General features: G+C 39.3%; 2 protein-coding genes across 2 annotated transcripts in view; both read right to left on the bottom strand.

Moving 5' to 3' along the window:
* LOC132418786 (fibrous sheath-interacting protein 2-like) overlaps positions 1–16,649 on the bottom strand; it is a 44,123-nt gene extending 27,474 nt beyond the window's left edge. The window contains 1 exon segment of the mRNA XM_069540331.1: positions 16,341–16,649. Coding sequence (XP_069396432.1) covers positions 16,341–16,649 — 309 coding nt within the window.
* Positions 16,650–16,842: 193 nt separating this feature from the next.
* Positions 16,843–26,079, bottom strand: LOC138413951 (fibrous sheath-interacting protein 2-like). The gene is given in 9 exon segments (XM_069540330.1): positions 16,843–16,915; positions 17,978–18,078; positions 18,163–18,262; positions 18,489–18,499; positions 19,209–19,350; positions 20,448–20,587; positions 20,949–21,038; positions 22,008–22,169; positions 25,891–26,079. Coding segments are annotated over 9 exon segments (1,008 nt in total).
* Between the last annotated feature and the right edge of the window lie 621 nt (positions 26,080–26,700).

Genomic DNA, 26,700 nt, shown 5'->3' with positions numbered 1-26,700 from the left:
TAAACCTCCTAAGCCTCCCCCAATCTACCCTCCTGAGCCCCCTGGGCAAAAGGCCAATAACAGTAACTTTGTACCCCCCTTAACAATAACTCTTTTAACAATAATTTTGGACCTCTGCAAAACTCAAGATTAACTGAGAGTGAAAGGCAAGGAAGAGAAAACGGCCAAGAGGGAAACTGACTAATATCAGCAGATGATTTTGCTGGTTGTCTGATTCACAGATTTTTCTCTAATAACATATTAGAAAATATAGTTAATTGCTTTATCAGTGAGTTTCATCGTACATACTTTTTCTTGACAGTGATTTTGATGGTAGTCTTGTTGCCTGAAAAAGTAAAAAGAGATTGATTTTATTTCTTATGGTTAATAATTTATGTAACTTTCCTCCAAATTCCTAATCATTGAATCAGATTACCCGCTTTGTGCTTGGGAGGTTTTTTTCCTCCCCAGCAATTCACAGAGAAGAATAAGCTTTATTTTTTTATCTAACCCTCCTATTTAGCCTCTTATTTAGAAATTGGCCCCTGGGTATAGGACATGCTCTATTAATTACTCAGAGGAGTAGAATAATTGCTGCATAAAGAGTAGAATAATAGGTGCTGAGTAAACTAACACCTATCTGATATTACCACTGTTGATCCACCTTAGCCATGTTTGTTCTGTAGTGAGTTGAGAAGAGCATGGATGGGGTTGGCGAGAGAGGGGATGGGCTAGTCCTTTCTGCCTGTCCTGCTTGATCAGAGCTTTCTGATAATTCACTTTCTACCCACCTCCTCAAAATTCCTAATCTCCTCTCCTTGCCCCACAGTAGGAGAAGATCTATGGATGATCCACTGACAATGATAGATTAAAATAACGGGTTTCAGATCATATGCAATACCAAATTAGATGGAGCCCTTTTCTAGGTATCACAATATTCTATTCTGTGTTCTAATCAGAATTATTTGTTATGACCTACTACATGGAACCAAAATTATATTTTACTAAATTGTAGCAAGAGAACAACAAAATCATGTAAATTATAGAATAATAACAAAAAGTTTTAAAAAATCAAGGCCTAAGACTAATTATGATTTACTTTCATATTTTTCTGCCTCCATGGATCCCTTGCCTCTCTTCTTCTTGACCTTCTTAAAGGGAACATGGTGCTTCTATTTTCATTTTTACTTGTCCTGCCTTTATGTTATCAAATTTACTTTTTCCTCCAAGGCCTAACAATTTAATTTTGAGACATACAGTCAGACTGTGAAATTACAACCTAAATCCTAGCAGGAAAAGGTCTCAGTTAGGGTTAGGCATCAATAGCCCATCCACAGACTAATACCTTTTTGCAATATAGAACCTAGAACATGAATGCTCACATCAGTGACATAATTCCTATCCTTTGGCTTCATTCATTTTTCTAAGACCCAGTTTCTTAGGCCAACTCCAGCACAATTTCTTTTTTGTAGATCCTCTGCAATCCAATGCACCCAGATTCTTTTTTTCTGCTCTCCCTATCTTATACCACAGGCAGCAAGTGGAGTCCTGTGTATGTTTCTACTTCTCCCCACAGACTTTCTGTCCCAAAGGCATGCATTTAGATAAAAGGAAATAGCACAGAACTAAGAACAAAACTAACCATATAGATCAGAAAAGCCTTATATAAGACCACTAGAAACTAGTTGTAATATTGGATACAAATCTGCAATCTGCAATGAATTATCAGTTTCTCTTTGGAGTCAATTGAGCAGAAACATGCAAATGAACTCACTGTTATGTTGGGAAAGTTCCACAACAATTCTAGGAGTGCTATAATATTCCATCCACTTTTCCCTAGTCTTAGGTGGTTTTCCCTAATAGGCTGATGCTACTAAAACGTCTAAGGTTTAGGTCATTTGTACTGCCAACTCTCTACTTCTTAAATAAAGAGGGCAGTGATATTAATGATAATTAGTTTAGAAGCCCCAAAGATAAGGCACAGTTTTTCACCGTTTAACTTGCTATGTCATAAAACTATAAATATAACCTTTCTCTTCCTAACCTTCTCCTCCATACAACCTCACTTTAGTCCAAAAGATAACTGGCCAACCACCCCTTGAAGATTAATGTGACAAGACTGAATTTTAGTCTGTCTGCCTAATCCTTCTGAATATCTAAGTTTTAATGTAACTGGTCGTCCTCTACTGGTACCTCAGGCCCACAGCTTTGGAGTGATGTCTCATACCTCCTGATCATACATACATGTAGTCCATTCTATTGCCAAATCCATTTACTCATTCCAGTGGTTGAATGGGATTTAAAAGCAGCACATCTGTATCCTAACATCAGTGGTCCAATCTGATAAGCCAAAAACTGGGGTAGTTCCATGGGTGGCCCTCCCTTTGCCTAACAATTTATCCACTGTCCTGCCCTCAATTCACTCTCTGGTATTGCTCATGTCTCCCTGTCTTTTCTCCTTGTGCTTTGTGAAGCACAAATGAGGTCAGGGGCAGTGCTTTATTCATCTTGGTATCTGTCTAATAACCAGCACTATACTTTGAACATAGTATGTTCTCAAGAAAGTTTGGTAAATAAATTTCCATTTAACATATTTTAGCTCTATGTGTACAAATGAAGGCCACTGTGCAGGCTACAAATCATTAATGGACTTCTGCAGAGAAGAAGTGTCTGTCTTCAATTTGTCGTATATGATGCTATCAGGGGTGTTCAGCAAAGTTACTGATTTGATAATATTACATCTCTCCTCAAAACCTTAGGCTGTCACTCAATGAGTGAAATACAAACTTCTGAGCACAGTCTTCAGGGCAACAGACTCACTGCCTTCTTTACTCTGTTTCTCCTCTCATCTTCTATCCCAATCATCAGAACATACTCAGTATCTAAATGCAAAGCTTAATAATTACAACTGTTTACCACATCGCTATCTTATCACATTTGCTTCCTCCTGTCCTGACTTCTTTGGTTCCTAATTCTATTTTATTAAGCTTACTGTGTATGTCCTTTACGTTAGCATTAGAAAAAACAGAGAACCAAGGAGTTGGAGGAAGAGAAGAGAGAGGAGGTAAATGGTGGAACAGACATGATGCGTTCACAGTTGAGTCTTGGGAAGCAAAGAGCTGCATCAGAACAAGAGGACTAAGCCAAAGGCCTTGAACCTGGGTTCTTTTCTGTAAGGTAAAGGAATGTGACGTGGGTGCAATGGGCAGAGCCATACCAGATGTGTTGTAGCTAGGTTTTCTTGTGCTGTGTCCTGGAATTGTCCTAGGTATAGCTAAAGGTATTTTAACCCTGTGTATTTGAAAGGAATGGGAGAGAAGCTCCAGGTCATATACAGAGTTCTTCATCTTAGCTGATTTTTAATAAAAGGGTATCCAGAGCATTTGCTATTGAAAAGACTCAAGTGATTCTGTAGTCTAGGGTGGGAGTTGGTCAGGAGGAAGAGGGAGGCAGGAATTAACACTGTATAAAACTACACATAATCATTATTCTCACTTTTATTTCTTGAAACTACCTTGATACTGAGCTAGTCAGTTTCCTTCCTTCAGCATCCTTGTATCCCATGAGCCCTCAGCAAATCAGACAAGCTGACTGCTATCACTCCTACCCCCAAATCCTTTTCTAAAAACCTTGGTCTGAACATCAACACCATTTACCACCACACACTACTTCACTTTACCCAACCATTTGCATCAGAGTTTGGGATTTATAAAAACTATCCTGAACCTCATTTGGTTTGTTGAGTGTTTAAAAGATGATGGTGTTGGGTATGTGTGTTCCATCAGGAGTTATTTTATGTGCATGAACTATTATTCAAGTTTGAGGGGAATAGGACATCAGCAGAATGGGTGGCCACCAAGGTTTGAGGGGTGAAAGGCTCCCAGGCCAAAGAAAAGTTCTCCACTGGCCTTTATTTTGCATCATGAGAGACTGATTACTTCGGATTACAGTGCAAATATCCTTAGGGGGGGTAACAGATTAAGTCATTAATACTATATATATAACACATCATTGTAAAGCAATTATACACCAATAAAGATGTTAAAAATAAATAAATAAATATATAGTAAACTAATGTATCATCATTAGAAAACCAGTAACCTCAAAAGGCAAAAGTAATGCAGCATTTTTGAGTGGGGACAGGGGAAAAGAATAGATCCAGATCCCAGAAGTAGTGCTCCCTGAAAGGGGAGTGAAAGTACTGTCTATCAGGGGGGCACAGGACTAAAGGGAGAACAAAGAGAGAAGGAGGTGGAAGAGCGCGAACAGCTAGCTTTGCCTACTTTACAGTTTTAGCTTAGTCCTGAGAGGTTGCAAAAGGGGAGAGTTTTACTACAGACAAGTAAAACTACAAGAATGGAAGATTCAAACAGCACTCCTGTGTAATTATTTAAATATTAATTTAAAGCAACACATTACTTTATTAAGTTTTCTTAGATATTTACTTAATTGATGAGTCGTGAGAAAAGAAGATTCCGGGAGCTGCAGGTGAATTTTCAGAGAGAAAAAGAAAATTACTATTTATTGGTATCCTTCATGGGCTACTTGTAAAATGGTAATTAACATATCTTAATAGGTCTTTTATTCCCTGCTGTCAATGCTCTGTTTAAACCCTCCAGGGACTACCAGTCAGGCATCAAATACACCTTAAGGTCTGGGATGATTGCCTTCCTCACCAGCCTCATCTCTGGTCACCATTCTACATATATTCTATGCTCCAGAGATACTGAACAACACTCAGTTCCCTTTGCCTCTGCCCTCACTATTTCCCTTGTAACTCTAGTGTCCCTCTTAAATTTCTCATTTTTAGGACTCATTCAGCTTGTGTCACCTCCTTCAGAGAGCCTTCCTTGATATCTGCCTAGATAGACGCATTCTCTGTCAATGCTCCTGAAGTACCCTATACATCCTTCTGTTATAGGACTTACTATGCTGTATTGTGAGTACTAGATTACAGTGCCTGGCATATACTAAGCACTCAAGAACATTTATTTGTTGAATTAATTCTTCTTTTTTTTTGGCTGCGCCACGTGGCATGCAGGATCTTAGTTCCCCAACCAGGGATCAAACTCGCACCCCCTGCAGTGGAAGCGCAGAGTCTTAACCACTGGACCTCCAGGGAAGTCCCTTGAATTAATTCTTTAACACACGCGTTGGCTCAATGTTTGTTCATTAGTCTGCCTGTCATTAATCTCTTCCCACTCAAATACTGTCTAACATGCTTTGTGTGCCATCTAGCAAAGTTCCATAAGTGGATTTTAGTAGCTATTTCTGGATAATGATACTAAAGCAAGTCTTCATGTAGAATACATCCATAGGAATACTGGGATGGTGTATGTCAGTTGTGCACAATCATGACTAAACAGTCTTAAACAAACAGAATACTTTGAATAATAGAAAGTATTAGAAAGTATTGGTAGTATTACCAATTAAAGCCAGTTCAAAGTCAAGGTGAATATCTATTTATTTTTCTCCCAATAAATGTAAAGTGTATTGTGAATAACCAGTAAATTCCAACAATCTGCATAGAAGTTTTACTTAAATTTTATGTACCTTCTTGAGTTTCTTTGTGTATGAGTATGTTTTTGAGTGTGTACAGTTTTGGAAAGGAAGGAGCTGGAATTAATAGTGAACAAACCTGAAAAAAAGTGTGAAGATAATACTGTTGTGGTGTTTTTGAAATATGTCTACAAATTCTTTCATAATACTCCCTCCTGTGGTGGAGGTTAATTCTTTTCTCCTAAGTGTGGGTTGGACTTAGTGACTTGCTTCTAATGAATATGTAGTGGAAGCGATGGTGTATAACTTCTGAGACTAGGTTGTAAAATATAGTGTGGCTTCAGCCCCTTTCTCTTGGATTGCTCACTCTGGGGGAAGCCAGATGCCATATCATGAGGATGCTCAAGAGATGTATGGAGATGCCCACATGGTGAGGAACTGAGACTTCCTGCCAACAGTCATGTGAGTGAGAAACCTTAGAAGTGAATCTTCCAGTCGCAGTCAAGCCTTTAGGATGACTGCAGCAGCCCTGGATGACATCTTGACCATAACCTCATGAGAGACCCTGAATCAGAACCATCCAGCTAAGTTGCTTCTGTATTCCTAACCACAGAAACTGTGAGATGATTTTTTTAAGCTGCCAGGTTTTAGGGGTTTTTTTTTGGTTATTCAGCAATAGATAAATAATGGCGCGGTTAAAAGAATAAGGAACTCTTCTATGGTTTCTAGCAACATGGTGCATTAAATATCCTAAAGAGCCTAACTGTGTAAAACCTATTAGAAATGCAATGGGAATTTGATAAAAATACAATTATAGTGTAGAACTTCCATACACCTCTTTGATGGCTGGATACATCTAGCAGGCAGTAAGAAAAGAGTCTAGTAGACAAAAAAATCAGTAAAGACATATAATAATTGAATAATATAATCAATAAATATAATTTAAAATTCATTTAGAGCCTTACATCCTTTAAATAAAGAATTATACATTTTTTTTGTATGTCCATGGAACACTTTCAAATATCAGTCACATATTTGGCCACAAAGAAAACGTTAACAACTTCAATGTGTTAAAGATCTACAGGCTACATTCTCTGAACCTAACTTTAAAAATGTGGCCGAAAATATTAATTTCATGATAATTAAGAAACATACTTATGGATAACTCTTAGGTCAAAGAGGGAATAAAAAGGAGAAAGTATAATCTACCTTAAAAAGAACAACTTTATATCAAACCTATGGGAACAGCTTTTATTATTTCCCATAGGTTTTGATATAAGGTGTTCTTTTCACTGCTTCTCCCATGCATCCCAGACCAATATCTACAACTGCCCCCTTGACTATTCCACTTAGATGTCCCACTTGGATGCCCTCAGGCATCTCAAACTCAACATATTCAAAGCTGAACTTATTTTTTCTCTTCCAAACTTGTTCATCTTAATGTATTGCCTGTCAACTGAATGGCATCACTATTCACTATCCATTAAGTTGCTCAGACTAGAAATCTGGGAGTTGTCTTCAATTCATTCTTCCCCCATATTCAATCAGTAACCAAATCTCATCCATTTGACCCTCTTAGTCTGAGTCCAATCTGTGCCCAGCTCTTCATCCTCACTGCCACTGACTTTGTTCAGGACTCATTTCTAGCCTTCACTATTGTAATAGCCTCTTAATTGTAATAAGGGGCAGTATGGTATTGCAGTTAGGATTGGTTGAGCAAGATAGACCTAGGTTAAAACCCTGGCTTTGCCACATATTATGTGAAATCTTGGGCATGATAATTTACCACTCTGAGACTTAGTTTACTTATGTGTAAAATGTTAGATAAAAATACTTTTATTGTTGGGAGGGTTAAATGAGAGAATATAGTTTAGTATAGTTCCTGGTACATAGTAAGTGTTCAATATGCTAACTGTTATTTTTATTGTCTCATTGCCTCCAGTCTCTTCACGTCTACTTCCACTTTCCTTTTTTATAAAAGGCAAATCCTTTTTTTTCTTTCTTTTTTTTGGTCATTTTTTGAAGTCTAGTTAATTTACAATGTTGTGTTACAGGTGTACAGGAAAGTGATTCAGATTCTTTTCCAGATTCTTTTCCATTATAGGTTATTACAAGATATTGAATATAGTTCCCTGTGCTATATAGTAGGTCCTTGTATTTTATTTATTTTATATATAATAGTGTGTACCTGTTAATCCCAAACTCCTAATTTATCCGCCCCCCACTCTCCCCTTTGGTAACCGTATGTTTGTTTTCTATGTCTGTGAGCAGAAAAGGCAAAGTCTGACCATATTATGCTCCTGCGAATATTCTTCAATAGTTGCCCTTCGATAACAGGATAAAAGGTAGATTTCCTGGCACAGCTTACCAGAATCTTAATGATCTAACCCTTATCTACCAGTCAAGCTTCATCTGTAATTCTCTAACTTGAACTTTTAGTTAAAGCAATTCTGAAAAAAAACTATTTCCACAAACCCACTATGCTCTAATGTGTATATCTTGGTAGATGTATTCCCTTCTCCTGGAAGGTTCTCTTTCCATTTGTCTGCTTAGAAAATTCTTTCTCATCCTTCATGTCTCAGCTCAATTGTGGCACCTTCTGTAAAAGCTTCCTTGGCTTCCCTATGGAGAGTGGACTTTGTTTATATACCTCCTTTATTGGGCTTATTATATTGTGATTGTGATTACTGGCATGACTGTTCTACAGTAAACTGTAAAATCCAGGATAGGGACCATGGCTTCTCTACTTCATGTGTTCAATAATTAGCATAGTGCATGGCATGTAGCAAAAGCTCAATAAATGTTAGTTGAATGAATGCATTAATGGATTGCAGGATTTCCTTAATAGTTATTGTTCATGTTTACCTGACTCATAGTTTAAGCTTGATTTCTTGGCCTTTTCCCCATTCACATCAGCATATGTCACCTATACATGCCACAAGAAAAAACAAAGAAAATCCTCAAATGAGTTTTCAAAGAATTTGAACATCATCTATTTCTCACAGAAATTTAATAAAGTGATTTAAAAAGTCCATTTATAATATACACGTGTTTCATTTGGTTTATATTACGTACATTACTTACAGAATTCAAAGGCTTATAGAATTTATTAGTCTATTAAAATTAACTAACTGAGGAATGCACTGATCAGCATGGAAGGTAATCAGTTGAATAGCTAAAAAGAGTATGTGTGGTTTTTAAAGAAAGTTAACTATAGGGAAAATGTTTTGAGAGAGGTGGAAAGCACAGAGCAGGTTTTCTGCACACAAGGGATGTGACTCTTTGATTTGGCCAAGAGCTCTACCTGCTTAGGTAATTATACAGGAAGATAAATCCAACAGAGTAGACTTTATTTGTTTTCCAGGCCTGAGAGCTGAACACAAGCTGAACAGAAGTACATTTCCTGACACTGATGGGATGGGTGAAATAAGCTGGAAAATAGCATTGGATTCTATTGTAATAAAAGTGGTCATGCTATTTCTCAAAATAAATTAGGTATTTGTGACCATTTGATTTATGCATATTGTCCAATGTATTTTAAAGCCTTCTTTAAAAACAGATGGTCTAAATTCGTTTATTGGGTTTTTTTGATAACATATGTAGTACTAAGTTTGCCGTCCATGCTACACTCAGAGAATACTTTTTTTTGACTGTATAGTGAGGCTAGTGAAAAAAGTTATTAATTCCTGATGTGCAACTACTAAACTATCTTAAAGTGGTTAAGATTCTTTAATTAGATACTAAGCATACAGATTATGGATGTTAGCACAGTAGCACAGTGCCCTAGACACAGCAGGTGTTTTATAAATATGTGTTTATATAGAGAAGCATATTGTGGCTAACATGCTACATTTGAAGAGATATGTAATCGGATCTGTCACTTTCTATGCATTTAACACAGAATATGGCAAAATATGTTAACTTTTTAGAACAGGTGAGCCAGTTAATGCAGTGCTAACGGAGCCAAGGAGGTACATTTGATTCTTATAACGAATGACAAATTGGCAACCCACAGAGGTAATATATGTTGTGACCAGGTACCCTGAATGTCTGTGGCCAACTTCCTGCCATCAGATGAGTGATCACTGGTCACAAAGGGGATAGGGCGAGGCAGTATGGCTGTCTCTGCACAACCCATCAGCACTAGAAGAGAAATGATTCACAAAAGCCCAATATATTGATTCTTCTGCAGGGCATAGGTATGGACCTTGAAGCTCTTGAAGCTCATCATTTAGGAAGACTGTAACCTAAGGGCTAAGTGGGAACACTCAAGTTGTTTCTGGTAAATCTCTATTAAGAATTGAGACAAATATTCAAATTTTGGATCTATTTAACACATTTAAACTCTCAGGCTCACCATTTTTCTTTTGTTAGCTTACAGCTTGTTACTGATATTCCCTACACTTAGAGTATGGCAACATTAACATAACTGATTAACATAACTGATAACATGAGTGCTGGAAGTCTGAAGTAGCACAGGATTATTCCTGTGGGTTCACATTTCAATTTTTATAAAATCTTACTATAGGGTGGTTAATTTCAGGGAATAAGGCTGTTCTGAATTGTCATTTAATACATGAAACTGTGTTATGCCAATCTTGATCATAATTTCATATGTCATTTGTTCTGTCTGTATCTGGGACAAAAGAAATATTACTTGCCTCTTGTTTTGAAGTATCCTGTAGAGAGTGTCTATAGACATTTGCTGTTTTTGCAGAAACACCTGGAGTTTGAAGTGAAGTACTTGTAATTTCTGGGGGAAAGAAGAGGTACCTTTAAATAAGAAAAAATGATATCGTTCTCCTTGTTGGGCTGCCATAATGTCTAGAATTACCATAGTCAACGATGTATTTATTTATGGAAGTTAAGGCAGTATCTCTAAGTATAAAAGGCCTTTTTTTGAAGTCCCCTGCTTACTAGCTTCCAGTGGCCCACCACTGCCATCAGGGACAAGCCTGAACTCCCTAACTTCTGGCCCTAAATTACTTTGCCAGCTAAATCTCCCACCACTCCCCTGCCCTAGAATGAACTGTTTTGCACTTCATTCAGTAGGCAAGGGGGAACCACCGAGGACTTTTTGGTCAAGGAATTATATGTCCAAAGCTGTATTTCAGGAAGATTACATTCACAGCCATATGTAGGATAGATTAAGAGGAAGAAGAGATTGTAGGCAAATTATTGCAGTACTTAAGGGCATGGGTGGCACGAATGGAAAGGAAGGGAAGATTATGAGAGAATTTAAGGTGGTGGATTGGACAGAAGGTGGCAACTTTTGGATGTAGGATATGAGCAGTAGGAAAGAGTCAAAGATGACTCAGGTCTTGTGCCTGAATAAAATTAAGAGAATCAGAGAATGGGTTTGGGGGTGACTAGAAGATGATGAATTTGGTTTTACACATATTGGATCTGAGGTGCTTGTGGGCTGCCCAGGTGGAGATGTCCTAGTGCTCTTGGTGAGTGTGCAGGATATGCGTGGGAATCTTTTGCAGAGACTAACAAAGACTTAGCTAACCTCTAGTCCAGTCCTGGGAGATGGGAAACAGGATGTATTTTTATGTCTGGGGAGAAAAATGGCATTAGAGGGTAGAGACCTTCATGGGGAGAATTCTCTGTACTAGGACTCCCTAATGGCAGTATGTTGGGAATTTATATAGGCAGCCACAGCAGAGGGTATAACTTCCCCACGCTTTCTTTGCCAATTCCAAAGGGCCTGTTCACCTAGCAATCACTCAAAAATATGTGATACTAATATTTACAATCATGAATAATTTTTATATCTTCCTTTATCAAATTAATCATAGATTTTATAATCAGGGTAAAAAGCATAACTTGGAAAACTATATGATAAAACTAACCGGAAGATATCAGAGCAATTGCAAATATTGTTCATTTTCTTACCTCCATCATTTAAAGGATATGATGTCTTAATTGTTTCTCTATCTTTCTGTATGGTTTAACATTCAAGACAAAAAATTAATTAGTACTCAGCCTTCTAAAAGAGACTTTTGCTGACTCTAGAGCAATCAAATTAATACAGTACCTCCCCTTTCCCCTCATCCCCTACTTCTCTCCTAAGCTCTGGTCTCAATGCTAATATCTATTATTAACCTCTTACTGGATATCTTTTACAGGTACCTAAACTTAACTAGTTTAAAATGAAGCTTATCATGTACTCAGGTACTCCCATCTTTCCAAACTTGCTACTTCTCTGTCTTCCATATTCTGGTTAAAGGCCTAACAATCCATCCAGTGCTCCATTCCAGAAAGCTTAGAATTGTTCCGTTTATTTCAGATAAGGCTAGTTTAATCCAATCTGATGCTTATTGAGTACACGGCTTGTAACTGAAATAAGGTACATAATTCCCGACCTCAAGAAGTTTATCATCCAGTAGAAAGGACAGGCATATATGATGGAGTATAATGATTTCTGAGATAGAGGTAAGCCTCAGCACTATGGGAGCACAGAAAACCCATACACAAAAATTAAATCATCATCATCATCATCATCATCATCATCATCATCATCATCATCATCATTGTCGTCTCCCTTTCTCTGGTTCTACTCATCTGTTGAGTCACCAAATCCTGACATAGTCTGATTCTGAAATATCTTAAGTCTGTGGCCTCTTGTTTACCCTCATTGTCACTGCTTTAGTTTGGGCCTTTATCGCTTTTATCTGGACTATCCCAATAGACTCAAAACTATCTTGCTTCTAATCTCTTTTCTCTATGTATCTATATCACACACTGCAACCAGATTATCTTTTTAAACCCAAATCATTCTTATTTCACACCCCTAATCAAAAACCTGCATCGGCTCCCTACTACTGAGAGAATAAATTCATACCTCAGCAAGGTATACTAAGTTCTGTCTTCAACCTACCTTTTTAGTCTGCTTTCCTCCTGTGCCATGGTTTTGCTGGCTTGAACTTTCATGCCTTCACTTAACACTTTAAGCCTGTCTGTAATACGGCCTCACCATATCCTCACATCTACTCATCTGGAAACTTCCCACTCATGTTTCAAGACCTAATTCAATTAAGCCCTCCTTTTATAAAGCATTTTTAGATTTCTCTTGGGAGGACTATTCTCTAAATCTTATGTGCTTCTACATTTTGTACAAATCAAAACTCTTCACTCCTTTGAGTGTAAGGACTTCTGTTTATGTGTGTCTGATCCCAGGAAGATGAGTCCTCAAGAGCAGTGATGATGTCTTTTCCGTCTTTGTATCCTATGTCACCTACTTTCCCCCCTTTTCCTTCCTTCTAGCTTAGCACAGGACCTGGCCCACAGCAGGTTCTCAATAAATGTTAGCTATCATCATCATCATCATCATCATCGAATATTTGTTAGTTTCTGCTCAACTACATGGTACATTTAGCATGAAGCTGACTCAGAACCTTCTCTACCAAGGAGAGGGTCCAGACGTGTGTAGAACCCCATTATTTCTAACCAATCAGTACCATGCCAGTGAAGGGGCTATCCCATAGACAGGAAAGTTAACCAGATAAATAAATGATCAATACAAAGCACCCGAGACATACAGCTTTCTACCTTTTGTTCTGTTGTGTTACTCTGTACATCATGAGGAGAAGATAATGAAGGTGATGTTTTTTCAGGAATATTTACAGAACTATACAAATGGTGAGATGGTCCTATAGCAAATGAAAGAGAAATCATTTAATTTTTAAACTTTATTGAATTATAATTGAAGTACAATAAACTGAACATATTTAAAATGTACCATTTGTTCAGTTTTGACATGTATATAAACCTATGAAACCATCACCACAATCAAGATAAACATTTACATCACCCCCAAAAGTTTCCTTGTGCCCCCTTATAGTTCATCCCTCTCTCTACTCCTGTCCCCCAGGAAATCACTGATCTGTTTCACTATAAATTAGTTTGCATTTTCTAGAGTTTGCTATAAATGGAATCAAACCAGATGAACTAATCATTTTGGGGGGGGGTGATCTGGCTTCCTTCATTCAGCATAATTATTTTGAGATTCATCAATATTGTTGCCTGTATTAATAGTTTTTTCCTTTTTGTTACTGAGTAGTATCCCATGGTATGGATGCAGTACAGTTTATCCATTTGCCTGCTGAAGGACATTTGGGTTGTTTCCAGTTTTTTGGCTATTATGAATAACGTTGCTATGGACATTGATGTACAAGTCTTTATGTGGACATATATTTTCATTTCTTGTGGGCACATACCTAGGAGTGGAATGACTGAATCATGTGGTAGATGTAAGTTTAACTCAGGCTGCCAAAATGTTTTCCACAGTGGTTGTACCATTTTACATTCCCACCTGCAATGTCAGAGAGTTCTAGTTGCTTCACGTCCTTGCAAATACTTGGTATGGTCAGTTACTTAAATTCTAGACATTTTACAGGGTGTATAATGTTATCTCACTGTGGTTTGGTTTATATTTCCCTAATGACTAATAATGTTAAACAGCTTTTTGTGTGCTTATTTGCCATCTGTACGTCTTCAGTAAAATGGTTGTTCATGCCTTTTGCCCAAGTTTATTCGGTTGTCACATTACATATATTGCATGTTTTTCTATATTTTACACTTTTTACAGTGATCATGCCTTCTACATGTAGGTCTGGAGACCATCTTTTGCTGTGCTCACTTTTGGGGCTTGACAGATGCGAAACAGCCATTATGCAACAGGGCTATTTTTTAAATTGTATATATTTTTTTTCATTTTTGACTCTCTAAGTACAAGACCTCTACCCTAGTCTTCCATAGGCATCCACCTGCCTGGGGGTGGAACTAGGGGAGGGGAGGCTAGAATTTTTAACAGGAGGAATGCCACGATAAACACCCAGGTAATATTCAGCACCTGTCATCCCAAAATACGATGACACAGCCAAGACAGTATGACCTGCAAGCCATGCAATTGTCTCAAGAATTTCCCTAAATTTTATCTTCTTTTTTGTGTAGCAAGAGCCTGGAATACTTAGAAAATTCTCCTTTAGTGTACTGGAGATACCCTAAGCCCACCAATAACAGTTATCTGGGCTCAGAAAGAAGGGATATGACTTAAGAAAAGTTAGGGGGAAAAAAGTCCACTCCTTTAGCAGCTCAGAGATGGTAGGAAAATGGAAAGGTGGTGGGAGAGGCTGGAGAGCAAAGATGGGTCTTCACATTTGCGCCTTGGTGCTTCATAACTGAGGTTAATATGGAGAGAAAAGAAGAGCTATTGCTCTACTCTGTTTTGGACTCTAGAAAGAGATTTTTTCGGCTACCCCCGCCCCTGCCACCTCCTCCTCACCTGGGGCATGACCCAGAAACGTTGCAATACAGTGTGGTCAGGCAGAGCAAGGCTCTCTCTGAAGTTTTGTTTTAACTATCTTACAACTGACATAAAATTGTAAGACAGTTAAAGTATACATTGTGGTGATTTGATATATATGTATACTGTGAAAGGATTTCCCCCATTTAGTTAATTAGCACATCCATCACCTCACATATTTACATTTGTTGTTGTTGTTGAAAACATTTAAGTTCTACTCTCTTAGCAAATTTTAATTATACAAAACAATGTTTTCAACTATAGTTGCCATGTTATACACCGGCTCCTCAGAGCTTATTCATCTTATAGCTGAAAATTTGTACCCTTTTACCAACCTCTCCCTATTTCCCCTTGAGGTTTTGCTTTCTTAAGCCACTCTTGGTTCCCATGTGGTATACACATGGCCCAGAAAGGGCTGAGAATCTAGCTGGGAAGCTTGCCATGGGGAGTCACTAGGCTGGGGGTAAGAGGGCTCCATCCCGAGTGTTAGTGGAGCAGCCAGCCAGAGCTGAGGTGGAATGGGAAAGCCAGAGGATTCTACTAAGCCCAGCGAGACTAGACCATGAGTCATGGCAGTGATGGCCAAATCAGCTGTGAATGACAACAGGCCAAGGACTATCTCAGTGGAGATAAGGGCATCTCTCTGAAGACCAGAGAAGGCAGAGGACAAAAAAGTCATCCAAGCCCCCTTACTTTATTCCACCTCCACGAGGTCATGGAAGCCAGTGTTTCCCAAAATTTAATGTGCATATAATACACTGGGGATCTTATGAAAATGCAGATTCTGACTCAGTAGGTCTGGGGTGGGGCCTGAGAATCTGCATTTCTAATAAGCGCCCTGGTGATGCCCATACTGCTAACACTTAAAGGAGTAAGAACATAAGCCACACCTGTTGCCCCAGACAACATCTTTGGGAAAGCAGCAGAGAAGTGGGGAGGCTCTCTGAAGGTCTGAGCCATTTTGGGGACTCCATAAAGGCAGAATCTAGAGGAGTATGTTAGAAAAATCAATGACTGAGCCAGAAAACAAAAGGAAGGAAGGCACTTAGATCCAGCAAATAGTGCTAGCCCTACATGTGCTAAAGAAGCCAACTCAAGAAGTAGGTTGAAATGTTAAAATGGCAACAGCTACTACTCAGTTGGGCAGTTCTAAAAGGAACAGGGGAATAAGAGTGGTGACACTGGGGCTTCCCTGGTGGTGCAGTGGTTGAGAGTCTGCCTGCCGATGCAGGGGACACGGGTTTGTGCCCCGGTCCGGGAAGATCCCACATGCCGCGGAGCGGCTGGGCCCGTGAGCCATGGCCGCTGAGCCTGCGCGTCCGGGGCCTGTGCTTCGCAACGGGAGAGGCCACAACAGTGAGAGGCCCGCGTACCGCCAAAAAAAAAGAGTGGTGACACTGATTGCACACTCCACTGCTGCAGAAAAATATGTGGCAGAATGAAATACTTCTGCTGCTAGTAAAGTGACAAGTTACTTCAGGCCTGAAAAGTCCAAAGCCTAAGGAAGGGCAGGGTTTTGAGAGAAAGCACTGGTCCAGGTCTTGATCCTCACGAGGTCTTTAGGGCCATAGGCTTCAGAAACATCAGTAGCAAGCACCTCCAGTGAGCAATTTGCAAGGATGATGCTCCAGGTGAAACCAATGAGCTTCCCTAGGAGGCAGAACTGCTGAGCAAGGTATGGGAGCTGTGGTGGCAGCAGTCGGTGAAGCACAGCGTAAAAAAATGCTTTGGGATCTTTTTGGGAATGGAAAAGTACAGAAATGAGATCAGGAGCAGGGGCTGTGTGTGGAGGGGACAGGGCTCTGCACTGGGCTTGCAGAGTTGTCAGCTGCAAAACGTGGGCTGTCCTGTTCAGAGGCATGTGGAGACAGTGACTCCAACTGAGTAATTAGGACCGCAAGAGCGGCTGTAGCATTGTTGGTAAGCATTACTCAAAATCCATCATTTATAACAGAGGACAGAGGATTTATCCATCTTATAAGCAGAAGCAATCAGTACCAAATCCAGTATTTACACAAATTACTATTTTAGTATTTCTAATCATAATATTACAATTACGTTTTTGTCCTTGGTGTAATTTCTGGTGACCGGCAGTGATACTCATTTCCTTGATCTTTGGATAAGAAGCTTAAAAAAACACAATATTTATTTTTAATAGTGCTGATGACAAAGTTATTCAAGATAGATTTTATTTATCCTTTCATGCCCAACAGGAGGGAGCCATAGCCTAATCTGTATATGGGGTTGTGGGGAGGAATTAGAGAGGATAGGTAGTGGGTCTCAATGGGAGGCAGTTTTGTATCCCAGGGGATAATGGAATTTGGACATGTCTGGAGACATTTTTAAAAAAAAATATATATATATTTTTTACATCTTTATTGGAGTATAATTGCTTTACAATGGTGTGTTAGTTTCTGCTTTATAACAAAGTGAATCAGTTATACATATACATATGTTCCCATATCTCTTCCCTCTTGCATCTCCCTCCCTCCCACCCTCCCTATCCCACCCCTCCAGGCAGTCACAAAGCACCGAGCTGATCTTCCTGTGCTATGCAGCTGCTTCCCACTAGCTATCTACCTTATGTTTGGTAGTGTATATATGTCCATGCCACTCTCTCGCTTTGTCACAGCTTACCCTTCCCCCTCCCCATATCCTCAAGCCCGTTCTCTAGTAGGTCTGTGTCTTTATTCCTGTCTTACCCCTAGGTTCTTCATGACATTTTTTTTCTTAAATTCCATATAGATGTGTTAGCATACAGTATTTGTCTTTCTCTTTCTGACTTACTTCACTCTGTATGACAGACTCTAGGTCTATCCACCTCATTACAAATAACTCAATTTCATTTTGGTGCTCAGGCTCTTCGTTGTGGTGTGTGAGCTTCTCTCTCGTTGTGGTGTGTGGGTTTTCTCTCTCTGATTGTGGTGCGTGGACTCCAGAGTGCATGGGCTCTGTAGTTGTGGTGCATAATTTTTATGTTTAAAAATTTAATATCAACTTGCCACTGGAAATGCAAAACAAATACTTCAAATATGATGGTACATTTGAAGGGAGCCCTCATTCCTGTCTTGAGATTTCTAAAGTCACAAAGAGTATAAGGCTAGGAAGGTAATAAGGGTAAGTTTCCTTTTGTTGTCCAGCATGAAGAATGTATTTTAATAACTAGATCTAATTTAACTCATTTCCTACTTTCTGGAGACTGGTCGCATTTCAGACCAGCCCTTGAAGTCCAGGTTCAGACCAGACTCGCTCTCTCCATCAATAGATATCCTTGTGAGTTTAGGCCACTTCTGAAAATTCACACTTTAAAATATCAAAATTGGCAAAAGCCTGTCCTCAAAATAGCCCAAATTATTGGTCAAAGCTCACTCTACCTTCTGGTGAGCTTCTTCTTTGACTTTTCTATGTTGTTCCTCAACTCTTGCTTCTCTTTTTACTTCTTCTCCAATCTTTGTTAGAAGTAACATTTCCTTTTTGTTTGTTTGTTTTTGCGGTACGTGGGCCTCTCACTGTTGTGGCCTCTCCCGTTGCGGAGCACAGGCTCCGGACGCGCAGGCTCAGCGGCCATGGCTCACGGGCCCAGCCGCTCCGCGGCATGCGGGATCCTCCTGGACCAGGGCACGAACCCGTGTCCCCTGCGTCGGCAGGCGGACTCTCAACCACTGCGCCACCAGGGAAGCCCAGAAGTAACATTTCTTTTGTTTTCCATTCCTAAGGAGCACAATGTCATGGTAGTCAGCAGGGGTTCTCTTTCATAATCTTTTTTTGTTTTGTTTTGTCTTTGTCAGTAGGTGAATTAGGTCAAATCAAGGGCCTTACAGAAATTTGGACAACCATAATGAAAATCTTACATTGGCTTTAGAATGGGCTTATCTTACTGCTTTTTTATTCAGAATATATTGGTGGATGCAACAGAATGGCAAAAGGAAGGAAATTATTTTCTTACTGGAAACAATTCAAACATAAGCCCGGCTCCAAAGATGGATCTAAAAAGATGCTGGCAAGGGGACTTTCTCTTATGGATTTGGGGGGTTATCATATGTGATCTGTTGACCTTAAATGTATTTTGACAGAGAACCTAAACAAGTAGCCTTGTCTGAATGTTGAGGAGTGAGAGTACAGGCATGGTTATTTTTCACTAGAGTTAAATTCTAAAACTTTAAGAGCAGATGAAGTGTGACTGTACTGTGATGGATATATAATGTGTGGTATCAGTCTCACTGTATTAACTAAAAACTTGTCTGTTATAACAGTGATATAAGATTAATAGCAGTTTATTATTTTAAAAAATTATAAACAGTGGTTTACTTTTTAGACCTGAAATAACTTCAGGTAATATGGTGGGACTGTTAAAAATGTTTATAAATAAAACAATCATGCACAATTTTCCCATCAACATTTAAAATTTGGTGTTTCTCACCTCTTCAATTTATCTACGGAGACTAAGTTTTCTTAGAATGTGGTCCCAATGTCCTCTTTCTTCTTCCTTTATCTGGAGTATGTTCTGCTTTTCTGCCATGTGTTCAAGCTTGTTTAATTCCCTACTAATCATATCTAAATATCTAAGTAAAAGTGTAAATATAAGTGAAGATAAATTGGGTGTTTCCCTTATGATGGTATTATCTATTCTGACATTCCCAAACCACCTTCTGGGTTGCTTTTTATTTCTTGAACTACAGGAAACGTAGAGATTTTCAGGGACTTTTAAGCTAGTCAGATCCACCAACTCACCATGATGTACTAATTTTATCAGACTCTGTTGTTGTGGCTGGGACAATGGCAAAATATAGAACTGAGTGATTAAAAGCATTTTACACGGGGATTAGTCATAACTCAGGAGTTCTGGGAACATGAGTTTCCAAAGACAGCTGAAATCAACTTAAGCACTGACTTCAAAAAACAAGTAGATTTGAATTTCCTTTAAAAAATAAGTGGGTACTGGCCTCTCTGTAATTCCCAAGTTCTTGAACAACCTCTCATGTATAGATAGGTCTGTATATATTATATATAGATAGGTCAGTATATATTCTGGCATGTCATGACATGAATCCATGAAATATAAGAGCCAGGTGATGGAGAACTGGCCCCCATCCCTGATAAAGGAGAAAGAGGAGGAACTATATATAATTCATCGCTTTGCCTCCTGGGGCATGGGCTTGGCCGCTGAATGGTAACATTGAATGTGTGTGGGTAATAGCTGAATGAACATACACAGTTGGTTGGGGAATAACACCTGTTTATATTATCATCAGATGAAGTTACAGCAACTCTCTCTTTTTGATCTTGCAGTAATTTCCTTAAACTTAAGTTTGAAATGTGCTAATGACACCTTCTTTCCTCTGTTACTATGGACTTGGGTTTCCCAAGGTCAGGGATCTGTACTTTGGAATTGTTCTTCAAATATCAGTTTGTCTTACCTCTTGGGCTCCCTAGTGACTCCAGTTTCTCAGGTAGAAACTCTCCTCCCTAGCCATGGTACCAAGGTTCCCAATCCCTGTTACCTCTTAATCTCCTTTCCTTTCTCTCCACATTGAAGACTACAGGAGATTAAATAGTGTCTAATACTTTTTTCATTCTGCTTTCAATTATTTCTAGTACTTTTACAACTTTCTGGGGTCCACAATATGTCCGCAAAAAGATGCATTAACTTTGGTCATACCTCTGCTTTATTAACAGCTCTTGGTCTGGAGTTGTTTGTATACTTTCCTGTAACAGCCAGTCTTGGAACTGTGTATTGTCATAATTGTCACAGGCTCTCTTGGTTTCATACAACTTATTTACTTGTTTTTCAATCATTTTCTGAGAGAGAAAAAAGAATTAAAAGTTTTTATATTGGCCAGAAATAACCCTGTCCTTTGATATGCCTTCTTATGTTTAGGGCTTGGTAAACTTCCTATAGTTTACAAATGGTTAATTAACCTGCATTTAAGTCTAGTGTGGCTCCACTCCAGATAAGTGAAAATTTCTCTGTAAGTGAAAGGCAGAGGTCTCATTTTTATCTCACAGATATTTAGAGATATTTTTTGATTTGTTACCTTAATACTTCTAGGTCAGGATATCATAAGAAAATATTCTGTATAAGACCAAACCTTTTTTCTACAACCTACATAAAAACTTTCTTACAGGCCTCAAATAAAACAAATTTAAGTGTTTAACTTACTTGTTCTCTTATATAGTTTCTTTCAAAGTCTAGTTTTAAACTGGTGAGATACTGCCTGTACTTATTCAATTCCTTCAAGGTACATACAACCTATAAAAACAAAACCCAAAAACCAAATATATAAATAGAAAGTTGTAACAATCATGAAACTTCCCAGAGAAGAGAGTCATAAGAACATTCATTTTAGTAACAATTTTGGGATCAAGGGTAGTGATAGCATATTTTGGTAATAATTTGGAAGGCAATATCTCTCTATAGTGGTTTATCACCAGGAAATTTCTACCTAAATAATATTATTTCAATAATATGGTTCACATCATAATCAAGAATTTACTATGCTTAATGAATTTGTTATTAAAACACCAGTATAGGGCTTCCCTGGTGGCGCAGGGGTTGAGCGTCCGCCTGCCGATGCAGGGACACGGGTTCGTGCCCCGGTCCGGGAAGATCCCACATGCCGCGGAGCAGCTGGGCCCGTGAGCCATGGCCGCTGAGCCTGCGCGTCCGGAGCCTGTGCTCCACAATGGGAGAGGCCACAGCAGTGAGAGGCCCGCGTACCGTAAAAAAACAAAACAAAACAAACAAACAAAAAAACCAGTATAATAATGATGTTAACTTTCAGAAGAATTTATTCTATCAAGCTGTATTCTGCTAGGTTTCCATTTCGTCTCTAGTCTTCTCAAAGGGTATAGGAAATATTCCTTGACAGGTATACAGTGCCATTATTACTTTTAGAGCCAGAGGAAAGGCACTAATAATACAGCTGAGAGAAAATACATAAATAAATAAATGTGTATGTATATGTCTTTACATATTCAAATCATTTGGTGCTTATCTTTTGCTTTTATCAAAGAAAAAAGATCAAGTGGGAACAATTTTATTTAGAAACAGCCGCCTGATTTCTCTTTACTCAAATACTGAGTAATTCATTGAGTTTTCTGTTAGGTATTCTTTATTGCTCAATTAAAAGTTGACACAGGCTCCCAGTGAAGTACAGAAGCAAGCATCTATCAAGTCCATATGTTTTTGCTGGTTAACAGGAAGCAGGATTCAACCCACCTTATTATTGCTGGTGACATAGCCGCCTTTCTTTAATCTCCTCAGGATATCCTTTCGCCTATAGTATATTTTTAAATGTGGATCATGCAGGCTTTTATAGCTTGTTTCCAAAAGTTGACAATAAGAATCAGTCAGGTTAAAGTCATAAGAAGGTTGATAAAGCTGCAAACACACAGATTCAAAAGTACTACGTGTAAAATGAATGAAAGCACACTTTTAAACCTCAATTTGTTGAAGTGATTAGGCTGTTTGTTGAAAATAAAACATGCAAGAAGAATCTGAAGTGAGGGAATACTCCCTCCTTCAGAGGGAATCTGAAGTGAGGCTGATTTGGGTAAATCTAATGCCTTTCTCTTCCTCTCTATCAGAGCTGACTTTAGGCTGGAGGTGGCAGCCTCAGCCTCAATCCCATTCCTGGACACTGAGATATGGCCCTAAATGTTCCTGTAAGGTAGGTAGGATACTAAATATGAGCAGAGGAGCAGACAGGAAGGGGCATGATGGGTTCTAGCTTTGTTTTTCCATTGAAAAGCTTCTTTTGTAAGTTTCTGACTACTTGATTGATGCCAGCCTCTTGTCTCTCCCAAGGGACCTATATAAGGAAGCTGGATTCCCTGACTACCAATGTCTTCTTAAAAAGGCAAAGAAAGACATCCTTCTGGGCAATGATTTAATTTACAGTGAAACTAAACAGGAAGCCCATATCTTTCCTAGAAGAGAAACAATCAGCAGTAATGGCAATTGAAACAGTGCTGCAGTTAGTGGGTTGATTATTGCTTCTTTTAGATGTTGACTTTTGTTGGTGATGGCATGTGTTGACCAAACCTTGGCTACTGACCTATCAGGAAAGAACAAATCCATTCATTAAGGCCAGGGTAAGCTTTCTATTGTCAATCAAAATAATTGGTTTCCCTGAACAGAAGAATTTATTATGTCATCACTACCTGCCGGTGGGAGATCATAGGGCAGACTTTTAAAAGTAGACAAATTGTTCTTTTCACTTAACGTGGTATCTTTTCCTGAAAGCAAAGTGTCAAGGTTAATTGGCAAAGTATTTACTATTTACTTTATGGTAAAACCAATTTAAGGAGTTTGTGAACAGGTGCTACTCAAGTATAGTATACTAATAAGCAAATTAATTTATAGATAAATTACTTGAGAATAAGTTTACTATCAAATGTTGAAGGACTATAGCCAGTATTTTATAATAACTATAAATGGAGTATAACCTTTAAAAACTGTGGATCACTATGTTGTACACCTGTAACATATAATATTGTACAGAAACTATACTTCAGTTAAAAATGTTGAAGTAATAGGATCAGTTGTCAGGTTTGGATTAATGAATAGCTAGACAGGTACATTACATTGTTATATTTTAATCTTATTGAAAAGAAGACAGTAGAATACTATAATTTCCCTTACACTTGCATTCAAAATAATATGAAAGACCTTTAAATTACATTTCTGTAGCACTCTGCTAAAGTGGTTTGCAGTTCAGGAAGCAGCAAGGTCAGGTGAAGGAGCATGGCCTAAGAAATCAGGAGACTGTGGTTCTGGTCTAAATTCTGCCACCATCTACCTGTCATAGCTTCACCTTAAAAGGTGGTCATGAGGGTAAAGTTAAGTTGAAAAAAAAAACAACTAAATGTGTAAATATAAAGTCTTACTTCCTTGAGGAGATCTTGCCAAAAGACAAAGAAGGATCCCACTAAGTTAGTCTTTACAGGAGTTGAATATAGTACCTGACCATGATTAAATGCATATGTTTTGGGCTTCCCTGGTGGTGCAGTGGTTAAGAATCTGCCTGCCAATGCAGGGGACACGGGTTTGATTCCTGGTCCGGGAAGATCCCACATGCCACGGAGCAACTAAGCCGGGAAGATCCCACATGCCACGGAGCAACTACGCCACAACTACTGAGCCTATGCTCTAGAGCCTGCGAGCCACAACTACTGAGCCCACGAGCCACAACTACTGAAGCCTGCATGCCTAGAGCCCGTGCTCCACACAAGAGAAGCCACTGCAATGAGAAGCCCGCGCGGCACAAAGAAGAGTAGCCCCCACTCGCCGCAACTAGAGAAAGCCGGCGCGCAAAAACGAAGACCAACTCAGCCAAAAATAAATAAATAAAATGAATTATATGTAAAAAAATAAATGCATACGTTTTGGGGGAATCAGTATAATATAGAGCAAATCAGTATAATTAAGTATGGAAAAAAATCAGGAAATAAGAAGTAGCTAACAAGTGAATAACAGAATAACACAATATAAATATGGCAAATAAAAGATATTTGAGAGGGCTTCCCTCGTGACGCAGTGGTTGAGAATCTGCCTGCCAATGCAGGGGACACGAGTTCGAGCCCTGGTCTGGGAAGATCCCACATGCCACAGAGCAGCTAGGCCCGTGAGCCACAACTACTGAGCCTGCGCTTCTGGAGCCTGTGCTCCGCAACAAGAGAGGCCGTGACAGTGAAAGGCCCGCGCACTGCGATGAAGAGTGGCCCCCGCTTGCCGCAACTACAGAAAGCCCTCGCACAGAAACGAAGACCCAACACAGCCAAAAATAAATAAATAAATATTAAAAAAAAGATATTTGAGGAAGAAACCAACAGAGAGGGCTACATTTACAAAGTAAAAAGGAGTGTTATTGCTAGTAGTGAAATAGGCTTTGAGTATGTTTTAGGAATGCTAATTCATGGGAGTGGGTAGAACATATTGGGTTTGAAAATAGAAATTATATTGTTTTCCAGCAATAAAACTTTAAAAAATCATATATATTAGACAAATGTCTGAAATACCAAGGAGCCCTGTACTCATCCTTGATGACACCCTAGAGAGTGGAAGGGTAAGGATGTCATAAATATTCCTGTAGAACCTTTTGCTATTGTGATCAAAGCACACACTCAACCAGAGAGTTCTCAACCTCCTTCAGGCTTGGCCTAAAGCTAAGGACAGTGTGCGGAGTGTTAGGCAGAGGACTTAAAATGTGTAAAAATGTGAGTGCAGCACTCTGAACCAGTAATAGTACTTTCAGTGCTGAGTGAGATAGTGCAGGCCAAGGGCAATGTAAATTCTAAGGAAGAATGAGACAGTTGGGGGTTGGGACACTGGGGAAAGGCTTCATATAGTAGCTCTTGAAAGATGGCTCAAATTGAAGGTCAGGAAGGGGAGGAGTGCATGCCAGGTTTCAGGAGCCAGAAGAACAAAGGCACAGAAGTAGGAATTAGCATGGTACGTGTGGGTAGGCAGAAAAAACCCCGACCTTTCAGAGTTGAGGCTCTGGGTTGGAGATAAAGCTGAATTGGGTGGCTGAGGCATATCATGGGGGCTTCTATCATTAAAGTGAGGTTCAGACACTGAACACTTCAACTCATTTTAACTTCACTTGGTGTGTGAAATTGAAGTTGACTCAAAGCAGAATCATAGCAGTGTTTCAAGTTTAATAGCAAGCTGAAAACAGTCAAGAAAATCACTTCAGCACTATTAAAAGTTAGTTTACCTTTTCACTTAAATTTGTAGGCAGCTTGACCCCAAGAGGAAGATTCAATAGATGAGCAGCTCCCACCTCTGGAATGGGTTTTTTTTTGAGAGCTCTGTCAGATATAATTAGAAAGTTTCTTTTTTTCTAGAACTATTCTTTTAGTTTAGACCAATCTACTTAAACTTCAATAGGCTAATACCTCCAAATAAACCAAAGAATCACACACTCAGGGTTGAAAGAACCCATCCTGCTGACAACCTGGAAGGCCTCCCAGTTTACCCTGGTCACCAACCCTATCTCTGAGCACCGTTCAGAGCTAATCCAGGCCAGAGGCAGCGCTAGGCACTAACTGCCGGGGGCCTGGGAGCCAGAAGCCAAGCGTCAAAGACCCATCCCCACCTCTGCTGAGATCTCCCCCTCTTCCATCTGACCGCCCTCCTTCCCTTCAGAGACCAGCCCCGGATCCCGGAGGAGGACCGACTGGCCGCCACTCACGGAGTCGCACTGCCCCCTGTCGGCAGTTAGGCTGCTGGCAGCCGCCTTAGCGGCGGCGGCTTGGGCAGTGTTATAACAGTTGCTGAGGTACATACAGATCCATGGCCATACGTCAGCCCCCAGGGGGCTGGGGGCTGGGGCGCAGCAAGCAGTCTTCCTTTCTTCTCTTCACGCACACCCTTCCCGCTCCACGCCCACATCCAGTCTGGGCAGCCAAGACAGTGGTCGCCCGGGTAAATACATTGAGAGCCGAGGCTGCACTTGGTTTGTTGGGAATTTGTACTTTGTCTCCCTGTTCTTTCATGCATCTTTTTATTGTGCTAAAAGTGCATAACATAAAATTTACCATCTTAACCATTTTTAAGTGTACAGTTCAGTAGTATTACATATATTCAAATTGTTATGCAACAGATCTCCAGAACTTATTCATTTTGCAAAACTGAAACGCTATACCCATTAAACAGTTCTCCTTTCCTCCCTTCCCCCCAGCCACTGGTAGCCACTATTCTGCTTTCTGTTTCTATGAATTGGAATACTTCAGATACCTTATATAAGTGATATAAGTGGAATCAAGGAGTATTTGTCTTTTGTGATTGGCTTGTTTCACTTAGTATAATGACTTCAAGGTTCATATGTGTGGTAGCATGTGGTATGGTTTCTTCCCTTTTAAAGGGTGAATAATATTCTGTTATATGTATATATCACATTTTCTTT

Source organism: Delphinus delphis, chromosome X, assembly GCF_949987515.2.
Source record: "Delphinus delphis chromosome X, mDelDel1.2, whole genome shotgun sequence".
NCBI lineage: Eukaryota > Metazoa > Chordata > Mammalia > Artiodactyla > Delphinidae > Delphinus > Delphinus delphis.
Note: the sequence above shows the minus strand (reverse complement) of the source record. Positions and strands in the feature narration are given on the sequence as shown.